We start from the raw sequence: 21747 nt of genomic DNA on the forward strand, positions 1-21747 counted from the left end.
TGTGGTCATTATGTAACCTGTAAACAGTCCCAGCCTGTTGTTAAACAGATTTTCTAACCGTGTGGGCTCAGTATGCAAATGTTGTTGTGGATGGTCGGCAACCCTGTCTGTGATGGTTTTGGTTCCCCCTCCGGTCCACTTCCATGTGTTGCATGTTTTTTTTTGCTTTCCTCTGTGAGCCTTTTGTGTCTCTGGGAGAGATTTTCTTCATCTCCTTCCTGTTGCTTGTGCCAGTTTGTGGTGAACATCTGAAACTGCATTTCACACTCACACAGTAAAACAAGCTTACATGCCTTCCTTGCACTTAGCATGAAAATGTTCAGTTTTCCTGCGACAGACTGGCGACCTGTCCAGGTGACCCCGCCTCTCGCCCGAAACGTTAGCTGGAGATAGACACCAGCAGCCCTCATGACCCCACTAGGGACAAGGGTGTAAGAAAATTGATGGATATTCAGTTTTCAAGTGTCAGCATGTTGGACTCTATGCATTTCAGCTTTCAAATTAAATTCACTTCATTTTCACTTTAAGTCATAAGACTTTGCCAACAATTAATACATTCCAAACAATCCTTTTTCAAAGTGAATATTTCCCACTCTGATATTGATGACGATATATTTGCTGTACATTGTGCAGCTCTCATCCAAACCTACATGACCCATGTAAAAAGGTCACCTTGTTAAATCATGTATTAAATCTGTTTAAACTCCATTTTTTATAAAAATGTGCTCAATTTTTCAACTCTAACTCCATCCTTATTACCTGACCTTCAAGATATAATAACTGATTTAAATAGAGTCTCTGCCGGTTGAAAGATGTCCAACAGCAACACATCTGCTAAAAAAACCAGAAAAAACCCATTAACATCCATGAGTCTGGAACTTAGCTCCAGTTAGAAATCCCAGATAGAAAAATACATATTTATTAAAAATCCTAATACTCAAAAATAACAACTATCCATGCAATATGAAGAGCAAAACATGTTTTGTTTTTTTCTGCTAATGTTTTTTCATGTGGGAGCATGACTCCAGCACACACACATGCTTGTGTTGCAGGACGATACCGTTGACTCTGGTGCTGAAGGACCCGCAGCTCCCCAACGAGGACCTGGGCTCTCTGGAGCTGGCAGTTACCCTGACGCCTAAAAGCAGCCCCATGGAGGAGCCTCGAGACACGGCGGTGTGTACTCATATTCTCTGTCAGATACGGTCGATGTCGCTGTCAGCTAGGGATTTTTTTTGCAATGTCAGACATCTGATAAATTAGCTTGTTTAGCCTCACAGGGCAAAAACAGTGGTTCACTCTAAACCAGTAGATAGAAACAAGCCTAATTCGCTTTTTCTTTTTTTTTTTGCATCATTTTAAAAGTTTGTTCCAAGTTTGCTCATTATTACTACAGGACTAAGAATGTCTCCAGCTCAGGGGACAAGCTGGGTTGCTATAGATACAGGTTAGCAGAGTTCTCACTGTTCCTATAGAAATCATTTATATCATTCCTGGCTCTTTGTCCTCATTTTGTTATTTGTATCTTTTATTACAGTCTTCAAAATGCTGCCAGAACCTTTCTCAGTGTTTTTGTAACCAAATATTGTTGGCAACCCCAACAAGAAGTTGACTTCTTAAGAGCCTTTTTACTTCAAAATAAGAGTCCTAAACAACAAACCGCTGGGTGCCAAGATTTGGGCACTCGCCGTTTTGATGATGAAAAATTTCACAGTGTTTAAACATTGATTAAACTTTAAAAAATATTTAGGTTTATGTTATTAAAGCTAAAGTTTAACCAGTAATACTTTTATAACAAGTTTATGTCAGATCATGATTTCTAGGTAAATGTCAAGTTGTCATAACAAAGATGTTTTGAATAATGTCAACTTTGTATTAAAAGTGTCATGATTTACCGAATGACACTTTATGACAACAGTCATAAATATTCATGAAGACGTACTCATGTTCATGACAGGTGTTATGTCATGTTTATGATGGTGTCATGACAGTTTTATTCATAACCCGTCAAATAAAGTGTTACCAAAATGATTACAGATGCCAAAAAGTGAAATAGTGCCAGCAGATGTTAAAACAGAAGAGCAGCTAAACAGAAAAAAAATCTTAAAAAGATAAATCCCTGCAACACCCTATTAGTTTCTGTTTTCACCAGTTTCACCGTGGTGCTGCAAATAATGAAGTATATTTTTTTTCCACAGAATGCTGAATATTATATTGTTGAATATAATATTCAGCAATAAATTGCTGAATATTATATTTATGAACTTGTTGATTAAAGAAAGTCTCCAGTTAGATCTTCCACATGTTTGTGTTTCCTGCAGCGAGGCGAGGTTAAGACGTATCGGTGGAAACCTTATGTGAATAAAGTGAGTGTAGCCGTGCTTTAGCTTGTAGCGTCGCCTCCTTTAGCTCCTTTAGCTTCACCTCTGAGTTTAACTAGCTTGTTCCTCAGCAGCCTGAGTAGAAAACATTCAGAGGACCTCTGTGAAAGGATTTCTACTCTCTGGCATCAACGTTACTTTTGTGGTATTGAATTTTAAACCTTTTAGTTTTACACCTGATAACCCTCCAAAGGAATGTTGGATCAGATGCCCCATATGACACAGATACTTCCCCCCATATCAGCAGCTTCTGTATGGAGGAAGCCCATTTTAGCTGCTTTTATGTGCGATCCTATCCTTTCTGTCAGGAATCAAAGTTTTATGACGGCAGGGAAAGGCAGGAACCCAGATGGAGCCGTAAACGGAGAGGTGGTTGAAACGTCACCCTCATTACTGGATGAGCTGCGCTTATTTATTCATGCCAAAATGCAGACATCAAGGTAAAAGCTCCATTCATACATAACCCCAGGACGGCTTTTTCCGTTGCCAGAGTTCTGTGTGAAATTATCTACGTGCCATGGAGGGTTCCTGCACAGCTGACCGAGGGGATGTAACCGCCACTAAAACTAACGGCTCTGATTTCTTTCTGTGGAGTCTGGAATTCTGCTAGCGTATCCTGTTAGCATGTAACATCTATAGAGCTGGTGAAAGCTGCGTTCACACAGTAGGCGAATGCGACTCAATTCAGATGTTTTTACCCACATGTGAACCATATGTGACTTTGTCACGGCGGTCTGATCGGCCCAATTCTGATGTTTTCAAAAACAAAAAAAAAAGTTGATTTGTGCCACTTTTGTATGTAGAACTAAATGTGATACATATTTGATTGATTTCTGCAGTCCGAATGGTTTATGTCACTTTTTATGTGACTTTTCTATTGTTGACATGAGACGTGCATCATATTTCTGCACCAGAAGACGCCAGACTGGATGTAAATGATGGCTGAAAAAACTCACGATTATGAAATTATGAAAGAAGTGCATCACATCACAATCCCCCCACTCCTGGTCCGACTACACGTCCAATCAGATTCTGATTGGACGTGTACGCTTCGTGCAGTGAACACTTCACTAAAGGCCGTTGCCGTTACTTGTGCTTTCTGTTTATTAGCTTCCTTCATTTTGTTATGATTTTGTGACATTACGGTTGCTCCCATTGCTTTAAAAATTTGAATTAGACTTCCATACACAGTGTGCTGCTATGCAATGTCAACGTATTTTTTGTCATGAAACGATAAAAAAAAGAAAGGTTTTCAGCAAAAAAATCCTAACTGAGCATGAAGACCTGCTGTGTGAACGCAGCCTAACTTGTTCCGATTGTGTTACAAATGACCAAAGGCAGCTCTAAAAGAATAATTATACAGCTGCATTGTGCAAAGGGCTAACATTTAAAACTGCGTTTAGTATTTTCACTTGTTCCTTAGCGATGTCCCAATCAGGACTTTTTGTCCTGGATGCCAGTCATTGTTTTAATTTGATGGTGGCAGGTATTTTATCTCCACTGGAGTTGGGACTGTAATGTTCTAACATTCCTTCAGTTGAAATATGCAGAGATTTATGATTTGTTTCTAAAAACATGCAGCTACTGTCTTAAAATGTCTTGCTGCTGAAATGTGCTATACAAATAAAATTTGATTGATTGATTGATTAAATAAACTCATATTTTTGCTGCTGTTGATGAAGTGGTAAGCTAGCGTTAGCGTGTGCCCTCTTTGCTTTGATATCACTTGTTGATCTTTTGACTCAGTTGAGGTTAAGTTATATGACAAACACCTACAGAAAAAAGTGAAAAACGTTGCTTTCCTGCATCGAAAATGTTGTGTTTGGCTTTAAATGTAATCAAATTTAACAACTAAATTTAATACCAACCGCTTCTCAAGAGACGCCTGATCGTAATCATTTAACAAAAATCTTGATTAGGACCTTATGCTGACTGGTGGGATCAGATGTGAACATCCCTGTCATGATAAAGAAATATTTTGTCTGAGTTATATTTCCTCTGAGTCTCTGAAAAATCATTGGAGTGATACATCTGATTATCAGCATGTTTTTTCCGCTGGATGTGTAGACTGGGCTCGGTTCTGAATGGTTGTTTCAACCCAGGTTGGATGGATCTATGTAAGATGGCAGGAGTAAATTCACTGCAATAGGTTCTGTTCTGTGACAGTTTTAGCAACAATAATATGTATATTTTTTTTCAGTAACTGCTTTAGAAATTAGAGAACCCTTTCATATTCAAAAACTCTCATTTCTGATGAAATTGTTGCTGCAAAAAATGCTTGAAGTTCTTCACGATTCTGTATTTTGACGTTTGGGATTATTTTCTGTTCAGAGAGTCTTCAGATACATTCTATGCTCCAAGTCATTAAGCACAGCTTGTCTCATCCATATATTATTCACCATATGAAATAATAATAAGCTGAGTCTCAGTCTGAAACGCAGCTCTATTCAGAGGGATGGATTCAGAATCAGGCGACAGCATTCTGAAGAAGTGTGGGAAAGAAATGAGCAAACGGGAAAATCATCAGAACTGAAAATAAATGAAACATCTGTTTATGTTGCTTTATTAATGGGCCTTAAATAAAGCAGCACGTCTCCCTACCTCATGGTTTAGCTTCAGTTAGTCCCAGTAGAGCTGATCCTCTAGTGGCTTTAGGCCGAGATGTTTAGGTTTCAACGTATAAAAGCTGAACAGTGTTTAATGTCTTCAGACCATGCTGCTCAGGAGGTCCTGGAAACGATCCACAAAGGTAAACACCATCACCACCTTGTGTGTGTGTGCAGCCACAGCATCCTCCACCAGCTTCCTGTCACTTCTCCTTCACCATGTCTGCATTTCAAAGCAGCGCCTCCATTTTGTGTTAGAGTTCTTGTTGCTGCTGTCGGTTCCGTTGGCTGAGGCTCCGCTCTCCAAGCTGGATCCGGTGGGACGTTTCTGGAGCAAAGTGATCCAGAGCATGCACATTACATAACTGATTTAACTGATCTTTTTAAAATTATTATTTAAGTATCAGGCACAGATAAAAATAAACCAACGGCTTCAGTGTTAAGTTTTAAGGCTAAGTTTTAATAACTCCACTTTAAGTTTTAAAGTGGAGTTATTATGTAAAATCTACTTTTTGTTTTAGCTCTATTAATCTCATAATATTATTAATTCATCAACAAAACACCTGGAGTGTGGCTTTGATTTTATTTTTGACAAATCCTTTCACTTCTAGGGTTACATAAATCCTTGGTCCCACGAAACACTCCCTGCTTCCACAAAGCTCCGCCTTAGAGCTGCAGTCCTCAGCTGAGCTTCTGCCTCACAGAGCGCCGCTCCCCCTGCTCCTCCCGCACGCCGCTCCTAAAGACTAGCCAGCAGCAATTAGCAAACACCTGGTGGATCTGCGAATCCACTGAGCTCGTCATACAAACTACTTCTTAATGGCTTAATGGAGAAACAGGAAGCAGGAGTTTCTTAAAAAGACAGAGGCCTAATTTCAAGTTGTGAACCCAGTGTGTTGTGTCTGTGTTCAGCCCCCTTGTGTCTGAACGCTGTAACGCCACCATTTGCTGTTTTTTTTTTTTGCTTTATTTTTTGGCTCATTTTGCTTTGCTCTGGCATGAATGTATGAACAGTGTCTGTGGAACATCAATCAGTTAGCTTTAGGCCGGGACTTTGACTGGACCACAAGTCAAAGCATTTGCACCGTTTGGTTGTAGTTCTGGCTGCATGTTCACAGCTGCTGCGTTGCAGTTATTAGGTTTAGAGAACAGTCACCGTTCACACAGGGCCATGTAGGTTTGGATTATTTTTCTCCCATAATAAAAAACACCTTCACTTAAAAACGGCACTTTGTGTTTGCTTGAATTGTCCTTGACGTTTCCTAAATTGGTTTGATTGGTGTGAAAAACAAGCAAAAAATTAGTAGATCAGGAAAACAGTTTGTCCTGCATGTCTTATTCCTCGCTTTGAGATGAATACATTCCTTTGTGTGTGTGTGTGTGTGTGTGTGTGTGTGTGTGTGTGTGTGTGTGCGTGTGTGTGTGTGTGTGGATCAGCAGCAGCAGTCATTGCGTCTCACTGACGTGCATCGGAAGTCCCAGCTGTGGCGAGGGATCGTCAGCATCACGCTGATCGAAGGTCGGAACCTCACGCCCATGGACCCCAACGGCCTGAGCGACCCCTACGCCAAGTTCAGGCTGGGGCCACAGAAGTACAAGAGCAAGGTGGGTCAGACGTGACGTGACCTCTGCTAGGAACCAGGCAGCATGACGTCACTGCAGGTCATTTACCTGGTGCCCAGGTTCAACTGAAATCCAGTTTCACCGAGTCCAGTTTGGGGAGGGGATTAAGAATTGTGTGTGTGTGTGTGTGTGTCTGTGTGTGTGCAGACGGTGTCGAAGACTCTGAGTCCTCAGTGGAGGGAGCAGTTTGACCTTCATCTGTATGAGGAAACAGGAGGCGTTCTAGAGATCACAGTGTGGGACAAAGACACGGGGAGGAGAGACGACTTCATCGGACGGTCAGAACCAGAACCAGCTTTATTCAACGTGTTCGCTTCCACTTTTCTCCCAATGAACACTTTTTAAATCTATGAACATAAGAAGGACTGGGCTGAGGAAGTGCAGATAAGCCTGGTGTTGATGTGATTCAGTAGAACCAGAACCACCGACCGTTTCCTGGTAGACCAGTAGATCCTCTACTGGTTCCTGTGACGTCATCTGAAGAGTTACCCAGCCTTTCTGCTCCTGTTCCAGCTGCCAGTTGGACCTATCCACTCTGAGTAAAGAGAAGACCCATCACCTGGAGCTGCCGCTGGAGGAGTCCCGGGGCGTCCTGGTGCTGCTGGTCACGCTGACGGCGTCGGCGGCGGTCTCCATCGCCGACCTGTCCCTCACGCCGCTGGAGGACCCAGAAGAACGCAGAGAGATCCTCAAACGATACGTCAGTGGCCTTCTGACGTTCACATCTCACATCCACTAACTTTAAAACAATACTTCCATTAGCCAGGCCTGTCATGATAACACATTTACTGGACCATAAATTGTTGTCCAGTTTATCACGATAATCCTGGTGACTATCGTGATAAACGATGATATTGTTTTTTGAGACGGAGTAAATTGATAGTGGCATAGCAATGCAAGTTCTCTCTCGCTCTAGAAAATTATTTAGTAAAGATCACTTAACACTGGAACTGGAAGATATTTTAAATATACAACATAAAGCACAACAACCAAAAATAACAGTGAAAAGGGAAATAAAAAAACACTTTCAACCGAAACCATAAATAAAATGGATTATGATGCCTCTGAAAAATTACCATCCAAAAGATTGCAGCACACACATTTCTTTGCCGCAGGGTGTGAGGAAGTCGTTGTCCAACCTGAGGGACGTGGGCATCGTCCAGGTGAAGGTGCTGAGAGCCGAGGGGCTGATGGTCGCTGACGTAACAGGTACCAGCGCCTCCTGGCTTCTTCTTCTTCTTCTGCTTCTCCTCAGAAACCACCTGCCACCAAACACACTCTCTAATCTGACTGCTCTCTCTCTCTTTCTCTCTTTTTTTTCAGGTAAAAGTGACCCTTTCTGCGTGCTGGAGCTGAATAACGACAGACTGCAGACACATACCATATACAAGAATCTCAACCCTGAGTGGAACAAAGTCTTTACCTTGTGAGTCACGTTTTGCTGCAGCATCTTCCTCCTAATTCTTCATTATGGGGCCGTTAACGTTTTCTCCAGTGGACTGAGAGGCTGTAAAATCCCCCCTGAGTCATCCTGAGTTATGAGCTTGTTGATGCTGGAACACCCACATGTGTTGTTCCAGGCTGGGGAAACCAAAAAGCACAAGTTAAAGTTTGAATTTCAGAATATAGAAGCAGAAAATGTAGCTGGTTTAGCTTAGAGGATGGACAGCTAGTTAGACTATCTGTTATTGAGATAAAACACACATAATATAAATCAGGAATTTAAAGTAAAGTAAAGGCATAAATCATACACTGTTTTTTTTTTCATGCACATTTCAAAGTATTTTGTTAGAAAAAGTTGACAAAAATAGCAAAATTTGGAATAACCTCCTCAGTTTCCCAAAAACGTTTGTTACGCTGACTCTGGCTCAGTCTGGCCTCACCTCTCCTCTCTGCACAGCAATGTGAAAGATGTTCACTCGGTCCTGGAGGTGTCGGTGTTTGACGAAGACAGAGACAGGAGTGCAGACTTCCTGGGAAAAGTGGCCATTCCTCTTTTGAATGTGAGTATTAGAGGTTGTTCAGACTCCTGGGAATGTTCTTCATTTTGACTCGTTAAAGCCACACGGTTACATGCGGCTGATCAAATACAAGGCAACGGATGATCATGAAGGGAAGTTGAACTAATGGCTTCCGTGTTTTTAATGATGTTGTTTTTTTCACTAACACGTTTTAGAAAATCTCTGAGGCCATAACAATGGAGATAATCCATCAAGGCCAAAGTTCATATGTGCTGGTCTAAAAGTCAGATGTTTTTCTAACTATAAAGTTGGAATTTAGACGTTTATTACAATTTAGTTAATAGCTCCGTTAGAATGTATGAGACATGAGTTTTTTAAAAATGGAAACAAACTAAACGTTGTCCCTGCTGATATCCAAAGTAATTACATTTAATGTCCAGCAGTTTTAAATTTTAGGTTTAATTTATATGCAAACATTATTCTGAAGATTTGTTGGATCACTTTGACTAAACACAGCATGATAACCAAGAGAGCTTTAGTCTGCAGTGCTTGTTGGAAATTCGCAGAATGGTTTTGTGGTCTGTAAGCCAAGTCAGGGTGTGTGGTTTAGCTTCATAACTCAGTGTGTGTGTGTTGTAGATCCGGAACGGCGTGCAGAGAGCATACCTGCTAAAAAACAAGGAGCTCACCGGCCCGACCAAAGGAGTCATCTACCTGGAGATGGAAGTCATCTACAACACGGTGATTGTGACGCTCCGGCTTCTGTGTTCACACGAATCCTGCAGTTTGTTCCGTCCAAAGCGTCAAAGTTTTTCCTTGATGTGCTTTTCTTCAGATAAAGGCTGCTTTAAAAACCGTGGTTCCTGCAGAGCAGAAATACGTGGAGGAAGAACCAAAAGTTTCCAAGCAGGTGTGTGTTGTTACGCAATTACATTTATGATTATGATCAAAATTAAAGCACAACTGTTGTTGGGTTCAGGTCCAGTCCTGATCCTTGATTCATAACTGCGTTTCCATACACCATATGTTTGCGCATTTTGACATTTCGAAAATAAATTAGCTTAAGGAAAACTCTCATTTTTCAATAAATGGTTTTGGTGCTAGGATGAAGTGGCTTTTATTGTTTGTTTTTTTTGTGGCTGTATTGAAATTGGTTTATTTTGCCAAACTTAAATGGAAACACTTTTCCATTGCATCACATGAGTGATGAGCAACCGAACGTTGCCACTGGTGCAAACCATGAAGAAGAAGACCACAGGAAGTAGCTGGAGGAAGATGGCGCCCCGGTGTGTTTTTTTAATGAATTATCATGTGAACAAACTTATTTACATGTGATTTTTAATTGCATTTCTTATTTAATGGAAACACCACAATTGCCAAAAGAGAACCCATGCCCCAGCTAGAATTTTTCAATATACATATTTTTGAAAACAGATATTTCTCTGTTTTTAAAAGCTTCCTCTGGTCTAAAACACGACAGTACCTCTCCTCCGCCAGTAGGGGGCAGCTTAGTTGAAACCGATGACATTTTATTTGAAAGCATCTAACAAATCCATGATGTTAATAAGAGATCAAATGTTTTGACTTTATAGAGTTTGTGCTAATCACCAAACGTCTTCATTGTGTATTTTAGCCAAACTGTATTATTATGTTATAACATTCGCAGCAGGTAAAACCTTTTGCCTTCCAGCTGCTGCAGCAGAACTTTAACCGGGTCAAGCGGTGCATCATGGTCCTCTTCAGCTATGGTACCTACATTAACAGCTGCTTTGAGTGGGAGTCGTCACAGAGGAGCATCACTGCTTTCATTGTACGGAGAACACACACACTCACACACACACACACACACACACACACACACACACACACACACACCCACACACACACACACGCCTACACAGGTTGCTGTTTCCCCACCGTGTCTGCTCTGTTCCCAGCTGTTCGTGGTGGTGGTCTGGAACTTTGAGCTCTACATGCTGCCACTTGGCCTGGTTCTGCTGCTGGTCTGGAACTACTTCTTCTCCTCAGGCAGAGAGACGGCGGAGACGGTGAGCACTGAGACTCGTTTTGTGTTCAGGTGTGTGCGTGTGTTTTACAGACCAATCATCTGCTGAAGCTCTCTCTCTCTGTTCTGCAGTCCATGGAGGCCATGTTTGAATGGGAGGATGATGAAGAGGACAAGGAAGAAAGGGTGCTGCTGTCATTGAGGAAGTCATTCCTCTGCTCTCGATAGATGTAGCTTACCTAGATAGTGACCATGTAGCCAAATAAAGTTGTCCTGAAATATCTTCTGATGTAAGCTGGGGTCACTGGTTGGTAGCAACTGAAGGTGACATGGCTACTGAATTGTGTTTAATTATGAATCATATGTGCCAGGAATACACAATGATGCCCCCTTTAACGAAAGGCACCCATATACTGTATCTATAGCAGCGGTGTCCAATATGTCCCCCAGGGGCCATTTGTGGACCCTGGACTGACTCTGTCTGGCCCCTGATTTCCGTTCAAGAATGATACAAAGGTGTTTGATGTCGGTGGAAACATTATTTCTTTATTTCTCAATTTTTCATTAGTTGTTTTATTTTTTTAAAAAGATGGAAGTACAGACAAAGTAAAATCTCCTCACAACAGAAGACATTTACAACATATTATTTGTCTTTTTGCATTCTATCCACTTTTATTCAAAAAATCTGACTTACCTGGACCCAAATGTGCTTTTACTTCATGTATTAAATTTGGCTAAATAGAAAAAGCATTTTCAAAGAAAGAGTTTCCTATGTTTAGATTTTACTGGTTAAAAATGTCTACATTTGTTCTGTTGTTTTTTTTGTTTTTTGGGGGGTTTTTTTGTTTTCAAATTGATACTTGGAAAATTTGCAAATTGTCTTATTTTGATTTCTGCAAAACGATTTTAAAGTTTTGAAAGTATAAAAATTTGCTAATCCCTTCCCAACAAAAGATCCGACTATGTCATTATTTGTTGCATAGTAAGTTGTGGGCCAAAAACATTATTTTTGGCCCATTTGTTTGGGCGCCCCTAAATGAAATGAACAGATTCCAACTGTGCATACTTATCTAGACTTTATACATACAGTGTCAAATATTGAAAACTTCTGGAACCTTTTCCTCTCTCCTGTCAGGACTCTGAGCACAAAGGCTTCATGGATAAACTGTACGCCATCCAGGACGTGTTCATCAGCGTACAGAGCGCTCTGGATGAAGTCGCTTCGTTTGGAGAGAGGTTAAAGAAGTAGGTTCTCTGCAGGTTGCCATGCTTGTGTCGCCCTTCACAACCAAACAGCAGAAACAAACCAAGAACTTATAAAGACAGGCTTCAGGTTTTGTTGTTAGGTAATGGACAACTGATAACATCACTTCACTACGCATGTCTCTTAATGTTGTCATTTTTTATAAATATTAGTTTTTCCCATATGTTATGCTAACTTTTAGCCCAGGTTGGGACAGGTCACAATATATCATGTGATGTGTATTTCTGAACCATTCAAGTCTCATTAAGTGGATCTTGACATGGAAGTCTGGAGTTTGCTTTGGAGACTGTGTCAGCAATCATCTTTAATGTGAAATCCACACAGAACGAAGCATCAAAATATCTCCTTTTGAAGTTGAAAGCAATGAAAATAATACATTTTTATTGCTTTCCCAGAAGGAGTTTTGTGATCTGGATGGTGGCTTCGTATTGCTCTCTTTCTGCTGACCTTTGCCCCCTGTCAGTCACTCCAGTGACTGCCTGTATCTCTTCACTTCACTTCAGTCAAAATCCACGTCTCTCTCCCTCTAAACATGCCAGTTTCTTGCAACTTGCAACATTTCCAGGCTGGGTTTCCACCGAACATGAGCCGCTATATCATCATCGCAATATCTATGCAATATCTATACTATGCAGTATTCATGTTGTAAAGGACTAATTGGAAAGCAATAACAAAAACCGTCTGTGTTGTTGGGATTGTTAGTTGTACTATTTTCTCCACTGTTTGTTCATTGAGTGTCAATAAATGTGAAAATATGATGAAAGCTAGCTACTGTGAGCAGCTTAATAATCCAAATCTCACTTCCTGAAGAGACTGGTGTCCTAAAAAAAACATATTATAACCAGAATGTTTTTAAGAGCAGTATTAGTGTTTGTGCCATGCACTCATAACCATACAGTTACCTAAAAATATAGTAATAAATGGTTCTTATTGTAATGTTTATCATTGTCACAATAGTACCACAAAATATGGTGATAAAGTTTTAGGTCCATATCGATCTCCCCTATTGGTCAATACGACTTCTGAAGTTGTGTTTTTCACACTAATTCAATACTTAGCCAGTATGACAGAGTCACACAACAGCAAGAGTCTTACATTAGACACAAATGACATCGGCAAAAATACTAAAGGTCACCGAGTTGTCACCGAGTCACCGAGTGACCTTTAGTCACCGACTGACTAAAGGTCACCGAGTTGGAAGCTCAGATTAGCAAGAGAAGAAATGAAAACAGGCCAACATCACACCTGATATCGTCATAGCAAGACTTCGGGATATTATGCCTACGCAGCTGTTTTTATTAGTGACTGTATTTCTGGAGACTCAAACCTTTCAGCAGTAATTCTCACATAGCAGGTCACATATTCATTCCTTCTCTGTGTCTCCTGCAGCACCTTTAACTGGACAGTGCCTTTCCTCAGCTGGTTGGCGATTGCTGCCCTGTGCCTGGCCACACTGCTGCTCTACCTCATACCGCTGCGATACCTCGTACTCGCCTGGGGTGAGTCCCGATCCACTCGCTGCTTTATGGTGAACTTTCATTCACTCCAAATGGGCTACAAAGCAAAGCCTCATTCGGAACGGCCTGATCTCAGTCCCACAGTTGTTGTTCTATCAGGAGGAAAAGGACAAAATTCCAACAAGCTGGTGTGAGGAGCTCAAATTGTTTGACTGAAATCATAAAGTTGAAAGGCCATTTTACTAAATACAAAAAAATCAAAAGACAAAAGAAGGTAAAATTCTGACTTTATTCAGAAAGTTAATGTCTAAAGAATCTCTGTCTTTATTTTAGTCATCCTAACTGACTCTGGAGAAGAAGAAAAGTGTGATTTAAAGTCAGACAGTTAAAAAATGGTTGTGTTGTAAACATCTGGTTTCCACCCAAATTATTCATAACCCTGGCAGATTTAAGAAGCTTCTCTCATTCTGATAGAGATTGAGAGACATTTCTCTAAAAGATGACAAAACTATAAAGGAGATTCATTCTTATTAAAATAATTATCATTTTAAAATGACGTTCTGTAAATCCTTTCTACCAGGTTATATAGGTTATATCTGTAGACCTGTCACAATAATCAATAAATTAAAATGAAAACAACAATATTATCGTTTAAAACAACTTCTGGGACAATTTATCATCCAGCAAAATTTGTTATTGTGACAGGCCTACATGTCTTCTCCCTCCTGCCCACAGCTGCCACAGTTATCTACAATAACTCACTAAGATTTAGAGTTTAAATGAGTTACAACATTTCATTTCCCTTTGGGATGAATAAAGTCATTTTGAATTTGAATTCTACAGGTGTGAACAAGTTCACTAAGAAGCTTCGTGATCCATACATGATCGAAAACAACGAGCTTCTGGACTTCCTGTCCAGAGTTCCGTCTGATGTTCAAATGGTGGGTACGGCGGCCATGTTGGCAGCAGCAAGGCTCATGATGAACATGTCAGAATTCATGTCTCTCTCTATCTCTCTTTCTTTCTCTCTCTCTCTTGACAGATGCAGTACAGAGAGCTGAGAGCCGATCCGGGACAAAGCCCCAACAAGCGCAGGCGGGCGTACCCCAGCTAGCTGGAAGCTGTAAACTTTGTACATTTATTGTAATTTCATATTTGGTTTGTTAACCGTGTCCTCTTGTACATTTGATTCTGACGAAGATGCATTTACTGATTTATTTTGTTGCTACCAAACTGAATTGTTTTCTAAATATTTGAAAGAAGAAGTGGTTGTTGTTTTTTTTAGCTAATTTATTTCTCTCCACCCAACCCAACCCTCCTTGTTAAAGTGATGAAATAAAGGAATGTGTCGTCTGCATGCAGTGCTGCTGTCGCATGCAACCGGAGCAGAGTCACTCTGACCTGAATGTGCCGTCGCCGTGTCTGAAAACAGAGCTGCATGCTGTTTCTGTTCCGACCCAGGATGTCCTCAACCTCAGAGACCAGCGCCACAAGGTCCGCTGTTATTCCACCCATTGGTTTTCTTTTTATTTCCGTCAGTCGGGGGAACAAATGTTTTCGTGTGAATTCAGCTTCAAGTACATGGCAACAGCCAAAGTCGCTGCAGCCTAAAGATTTCTCCACTCAAATGAGTTTTTATATTCCTGTGGGGGTTCTCATGAGCGGTTATAAGCAGTTAGTGTTTTACTTCCAGTTTGTAGCTTTTTTATTATCTGATGAATGCCAGTTTAAAACAGCTTTAGAACAAAATTTTACCAAGTAACATTTGAAATAAGATAAAACTAACTTCCAAGTAAGATACAGAAGCTTATTTTAGGTTAATAATTCCTTACTATTTATAGAAAATGTACTTGTTCCTTTGTCAGATTATTTCATTTGTGACATGGGAAAAATGTTTTCTTATAGGTGGAATAATTTGCTGGTGGAACTAGTACTTTGTAAATCAATTTTAAGGTGCTACTTGTGTAAAACAAGCTCTTATATCTGACTGAAAAGTTACCAGTAAGTTAGTTCTGTCTTATTTCAAGTGTATTGAAATATTTGCACCAGAAGCTAGACAAAATTACTTTGTAAGTAACTTTATCTACTTAATAAGTAAATAAAATGACTTCTTGGCAGATTGATAGATTGACAGCCTGCAGTCTGCTGGTCCTCTGCGTGTCCGGGCCGGGTGAAGGTTTCCCGTGTTGGGAAAAAACAACAACAAAAAACCCAAAACATCTTTCCCAAAAATATTCATCTAAATGCAGGAGCTAAGTCAGTCAGCAAACAGTTTAATTTTGCGGAGATTTCCTGTGCTTTTCTTTCCTGAAGTTGTTTGGAACAAGATATGAAACTGCAGCAGACGTAACAGTGAAGTCTGAACCCTTTATATTTGCTCATACTGTATAGTTTTGTCTCCCACTGATGTAAAAACTGTTTGAGTTGTTTTAAATGAGCTGAAATGATTAGCCGTTGGTCTTCCACTGCTATGAGGATTTCTTTCTTTCACAGCAGCACAAACATTTTACTTTTTAGATCTCAAGAAATTTGAGAACCGATTCACCTGATCAGCCATCAGTCCAAGTGTAACAACTCAGTAAATGTACAGAGAGGTCTATGTAAGAAGAAAACATTTCAGGGGGGGTTTGGCAGATGATTTCCTCTGCAGTTCTGAGTGAAGAGTTAAAATACGACGGCTTCAACTGCTCAACTCGTCTCAGATTTTATTTTTGAAACTCTTCAGTCACAAATGTAAGTCTGGGTGGTTTAAGGAGCAAAAATAACATCTACAGTTCCTGTCTTTGCTGCACAAACACAATAGATGGGATTGTTTTTTCAGTCTGTTTTAATCTACAGCAAAAAAAATTATAAAATTTAGACATAGCACGAAATTTATTCAACTTCTAAATATTTCTAACTTTATAGAAGTTAAAATGTTGTAAACACAAATGAAATGTCGTCTTCCTTACACCTGTTCCCAGATTAAAGGAAATAAAAAACAGTTAACTATCAATGCAATTTTATCATAGCTTTTAAAGTATTTAATGACCGTTCTTTAAGGTCTGCAACTTTTGTCCAATTAGACTTTTTTTTTCTTATCTTGTTTCTCTCAAATGCAAATTATTGGATGTCTCCATCATTTTTGTCTTGATGTGGAAGTGAGATGGCAAATGTGCCACACACCTGGATATGTTTTTATTTAGGTGTGTTATACTCAGCTGGTAAAAATAGAATTTTTAAAAAAATTCTTTTCCATTAATTAGCAAAAAAACAAAAAAGAAAAAATCAAGACAAAAAGTAAACTAACTGAACATCCTCCAAAAGTATTCCATATTTTCTGTCTGTTGTAAACCAAACAAACACAAACTGAATCAGTTTTGAACCAAAATGTTGATCTAAATTCTGAGGACAATAATTTGGTGCTTTTCTCATAAGCGTGGATATATTTCCAGCCTTGTGTAGCTTTTGTAACTTTTCATAAGTCCATTCTGTTAATGCGACCAGACATATCTGAATCGTGCATATTCATATCTCAGTATCTGTTTAATGCTTTGGGTGGGAATGCAGCCAATATCTTGCAGCGGTCAGACATTTGGAGCTGACCTCCTCTTAGTGTTTACAACTGCTAGGAATCAGTTTCTCTGGTTTTGTCAGCAACTTTAGATGGAAGCTCTTTCAGCAGATGTCAGTGTTCATATGAACAATGAGCACTGATGTCTGATAACCAAAGAACAAGAAGCATAAAGACCTTATTTGACCCGGTTTGTGTTCCTTTTTTAAGATTTTTTTCCCCGCTGCTCTTTGTTTCACTTTGTTGATCCTGTTTTATCGCTGTCTTCCTCTCAGCATCTCCGTCTTTGTCTTTTTAACGTTGGGATGCAAAGACCTGCATGTATGTGGAAGCTGCTGTCTGTAAGTGTTTTGCATGATTGATCCTAAACTATACAAGTGCATTTATGAACACTAAACGTGCGTAAAAGATGATTATTGATTCGACGTAGTGTTAACTCCCCTGACGAGACTGCACTTCTGTCGTTATTGATCTGTTTTTGACTTCTTTGAGAAAATATATTTCTTCACAGACGTGTGTGGCTTTCTGTGTCTTACATAAGCAAATAAATGAGGCAGAGCTTTGTGAACAAGATGCAGGATTTTTAGGATGGAATTTGATGTTGGGAAGTCACTGAGGTCAGACTGTTCTAGAGGATTCCAGATTCAGTCGGTTCTGCGGTGAAAAGGGAAGTTGTTGATATAAAAACCTCCACCAAACACAACTGAAAGTAGAGCTGACTGACTTACCACTGCTAAATATGCATCGCAGGAAGTCTAAATGAATATTAATTGTAAAAGATCTAGAAAGAACTAAACCACACTTCATGTTCCTCATATTAAATATGACAAAAAATCCTCCAGGTAATATCAGTGGTGTTTCCTGAGAGTCTTTACTGTACAAACAAAGATTTGTGCAGTAAGTGGAACTGACTTTTTTTTAACTAGGTCAAAGAAGTCAATTCCACACACATAGCTAGCTAGCTAGCTGTCAAATGCAGTTTGGACTATTTAAAACAAACTTCATTGAAATGAATCTTTAGCACCAGATAGCGGACGCTGTGAATCAAACACCAACTTCACCGTCATCAGGTCACGGGGGTCAACAGCAACTTTCTGTTGCTCATTGCCGCCACAGGAGACGATGGACATAAAAATAAGCAGCAGAAAAGTTTTCCAGGCCACAGATGATAAGCTTGTTGTTTCGTCCTGAACAGAAGGTAATATTGCCCAGATTAAAACTGTCACCAGATCAGTGGATGTTGTGAGGCATTGCTGCTGCTGCTGCCGCCGCTCATAATTAAGCAACAGGGAGACGTGATCCCAACTTTACTGGGTTATTTCAGCAGGATGATGGCAGACGGCTGGACTCCCACCAGCTGGTTGAGTTTGACAGCTTGGCTGCAGCTTCTATTGAGTTCTTACTCAGGTTCCTAAAGGGACTCAAAGATGTGAGTTTGCAGGTCTGTCCTCGGTCAGCCAGTCAATAAAGCAAAACAAATCAGACACACACACACAGCTAAAGGTCCTCATGAATGGGGCTTTTACGATGTGTTTTTTAATTTAAAAAATATATAAATTCTGGCGTTCATAGTGTCAACAAATATCAAGCTGGAGAAATATGACTACAATGAATAAAAAAGAGGCTGCTTCCAGGTTGTGTGTTAAAACGTTGGCCAGCAGGTGGCGTCATTAGCATTAGTTTTGTTGAGCACAGAGCTGAAACCTGGACTGGTTAGGTTCAGGATAAGAGTCAGGGCTAGGCTACAGAAATGAATGGAAATCAATGCAAACTCTTAATGTGGATAGAAATAAAGCTTGGCGTGTGTGTGTGTGTGTGTGTGTGTGTGTGTGTGTGTGTGTAAGGGTAAGGGTAAAGGGGAAGGGAGATATGACAGAGAGAAAGGAATACCCAGCAGTGAGGTTCCAGATCTAGACTCTAACCATAACTTGATCATGCATCTTGTGTAGACAACCAGATACAGTCATGCTCAGCAGATCAGTTCAAGAACACTTTACTTTTTCCTTTTCAAAATTCAGCAAACATTACAAGTAAGATCAAAAGAAATATCCTCTGGATCTACTGATTATACAACAAACACAATTGCAGATAAGAACAAAAAATGACTTCTTGCACTTCAGGAAAAAGATCCAATTGTTGAGATATTATTGAGTGATAGATATCGAACTTATGGGTCCCCTCACTGTACTTACAGCCGAGGTAGCGAAATAACTTCTAATGTCTGTCGTCCTTTTCTTTATTGGTGGCGACATGGTCTCAGAGACTCATAATAAATGTCAAACTCAGAAGGAGACGCGTTCACTGTCAGCACCATGGACCAAGCTTCCGTTCCGCGTGTGGCCAGCTGGCCGCCGCCTGGTGCAGCTAATCAAAGAACGAAGATCCACGTTCTGTGAGCCAATAGCGGGTCGTCATAGTTCAGAACAGCGAATTTTAAAATGAATGCTACCACTTCGTAGTACATTGAAATATTAAACTAATCAATGTAGATTTTCGTTTATTTATTTTGTTTTTGTTAAAAAATACATATGTTTTTTTTTTTTATTAATATGGCAAAAATTGGTCGGGACTATTTTATATCCCTTGAATATTGGTCGTGACATGTCACGACCGTCCATACCCAAACCTACGCCCATGGTTGAAACAGATATTTACATCTATTGTCTTCAGAGACAACCTTTTCTTTTCAACATCTTGAGTAAGACTATTTTTTTGTTTTAGGTCAGTTATTATTAAAGATTGATCACCATAGGTTGTTTTTTTTAAGACCGATGGCGATACTGATTATTTTGACATCAGTCTAATCGATCCCTGACATCTGCTGTCGATTTCTTTGTGCTGATTTTTGAAGCCGAAGTTGTTTTTTCTTCCTCCCTTCACACAATACAAATCACACAAATGTCCATTAAGTTTAGTGGTGAGGCGAGTTTTGTCCCGCTATTGCAAGGACGATTGTAAAAATATAAATAGAAACAGTTTTTCTAACGTCAACATCAGACCTACGTTTTTATTCACAAAACTGTGTATGAAAAAATATTCTTGCCCATAATTTGATAGTTAGAGGACACAGATCCTCCTCCTCCTCCTCACCTTGGACCCAGAGTCTGAATAACATGGAGGCTCTGAGAGTCATTACTAGACTGAGGGCAGCCAAACATTATTGTTGAGGGGCACAAACAGGCCTCTGACATACAGATTTTAAGAAATTTACAATTGAAAAAAAATAATTTGAAAAAAAACCCCTCAAAAAGGGTACTATGGGCATCAAGGATACAAGGGGCAGGGGCTCAAGCCCCCTTTAACCCTCCCGCCCCTTTTCCCGTTCCTGCCCTAACACACGCCTTTCCAAATCCTTTCATCAAATTTACCCCGCCTGTTTCAGTCACAAAGTTATTATCTAAGGATTTGTAAAGCTACATGAAAACAGGTGCATGTTTCTTAAACAAATACTGATTTAGTCTTTTTCTTTTCTTTTCTTTTTTTTTGGAGAAGTGTGTACATGTCAGTTGTTTCTCCACCGCTGTCAATCAATCACGTTTAGATTGATTGACAGCGCTAAGACCCTCCTCCTGGCTGTGACTGGTTTGTTTTTGGTTGGGATTGGTAATAGTTGCTCAGTATGGAACACGTCTAGTGACATGGGAGAGAAAAAAATAAGAAATCATGGCAACAACTTATGGAAACAACTTAATTATGACAAGTTGTGACCAGGAGCTACTAAATTGTCAGCACAAGTTTTTTTTTATTTTTGTTAACTTTCTCCCATGTAATCAGATGGAGGAAGAGGAGATGATCGATCATTTCACAGGTTATCTGTCTCATAACAAACTGTCACGACATGGTGACCGTTTTATCAAATATGTAAAAGATATTCTTATAAAAGTTCCATACTGCAACTTTAATAAACTAAAACATCATTTGGAAATTGCTTTTTGTATCTACTCAGATGATCTTTGTCTGGTATTGCAGGTTAGATGATGATCTGAAACATTTACATCTTCCTGTATGTGGGACAAAACAGGAAAAACAGAAGGACTGTGAAACAGGGATTTCTGTTTTTTTCTTCACAGAATTGTTGCCACATGTTTGGAACTTTATTACAAATCTTGACCTACGCAACAGTGTTACAGCTGGATGAAATACTCATACCCAGTTGACCCATCCTTCACAGTCCGTCACGGCTTCAACCCTTCACTAATCCTCACCTCATCTCTCTCCTCTCCCATCACCCTCATCCTTTTCCCTGTTTCCTCAACTCATCCTTCATCTTGATGCACTCCTCCTTGCTGCAGGAGGGAAAAGTCATTCCCTAAGATGAGTCTCGTCCTCCCAAACCGCGGTCAGTAAGACTAGGTTACCATCCTGACTCCCAGTCATCCATCCCTTTGACCCATTCCGTCAACATACCTTTGAACTACCCATGAAGTACTGCACATTTTAGAACTTTAAAGTCAGAACTGATTGACCAGTTTACTGCAGGGAGTGTTCCTAATCAGCCTGTCTGCCGTTCAAATCGGTCCCCCGGAGAAAATACACAAAATATCATGAGAAAGAAAATCAACAGCCGGTGTCAAACTGCTGAGCCCTTAAAATGTTCCTGTACAGCATCAGAGGATTCCCAGAGACGTCCAAATGTGTTTTCATGAATGTCTCACTAACATTGATTTCTACATCACTTCATGTTTTCAAACTACAGTAAAGCAGGTCAATAAAGACTTTATGCAGATTTTGTGATGTAATTCATCTAAAGCTAGTGTCTCAGTCTAAATGTTTTTCTGGTTTAAACTGGGTTCCTCTGGTTGGAGCTTTTGTTCCCTTTTGATGATCAGAACATGGTGGTAAAAACGTTTCACCTCAGTATAAATCTGTTCACAATGCAAAGGGAACTGCTCTGCAG

General features: G+C 40.0%; 1 protein-coding gene across 7 annotated transcripts in view; it reads left to right on the forward strand.

Annotated features, from left to right (window-relative positions):
• The window catches only part of mctp1b (multiple C2 domains, transmembrane 1b), a 33456-nt gene extending 16094 nt beyond the window's left edge, over nucleotides 1–17362 (forward strand). For 3 of the 7 annotated variants that reach the window (XM_028025301.1, XM_028025306.1, XM_028025307.1), the window contains exons 5-21: nucleotides 1053–1176; nucleotides 5092–5130; nucleotides 6425–6592; nucleotides 6758–6888; nucleotides 7124–7310; nucleotides 7726–7819; nucleotides 7934–8036; nucleotides 8511–8613; nucleotides 9211–9312; nucleotides 9407–9481; nucleotides 10262–10381; nucleotides 10509–10619; nucleotides 10709–10762; nucleotides 11712–11821; nucleotides 13230–13339; nucleotides 14141–14238; nucleotides 14340–17362. In XM_028025301.1, coding sequence (XP_027881102.1) covers nucleotides 1053–1176; nucleotides 5092–5130; nucleotides 6425–6592; nucleotides 6758–6888; nucleotides 7124–7310; nucleotides 7726–7819; nucleotides 7934–8036; nucleotides 8511–8613; nucleotides 9211–9312; nucleotides 9407–9481; nucleotides 10262–10381; nucleotides 10509–10619; nucleotides 10709–10762; nucleotides 11712–11821; nucleotides 13230–13339; nucleotides 14141–14238; nucleotides 14340–14411 — 1801 coding nt within the window. In that variant the 3' untranslated portion in view covers nucleotides 14412–17362. Of the gene's footprint in view, nucleotides 1–1052; nucleotides 1177–5091; nucleotides 5131–6424; nucleotides 6650–6757; nucleotides 6889–7123; nucleotides 7311–7725; nucleotides 7820–7933; nucleotides 8037–8510; nucleotides 8614–9210; nucleotides 9313–9406; nucleotides 9482–10261; nucleotides 10382–10508; nucleotides 10620–10708; nucleotides 10763–11711; nucleotides 11822–13229; nucleotides 13340–14140; nucleotides 14239–14339 lie in introns of those variants that run through there. The other 4 variants (XM_028025302.1, XM_028025304.1, XM_028025305.1 and 1 more) reach the window with 4 other exon arrangements.
• Nucleotides 17363–21747: the final 4385 nt, after the last annotated feature.

Source organism: Xiphophorus couchianus, chromosome 8 (assembly GCF_001444195.1).
Source record: "Xiphophorus couchianus chromosome 8, X_couchianus-1.0, whole genome shotgun sequence".
In the NCBI taxonomy this organism is placed as follows: domain Eukaryota; kingdom Metazoa; phylum Chordata; class Actinopteri; order Cyprinodontiformes; family Poeciliidae; genus Xiphophorus; species Xiphophorus couchianus.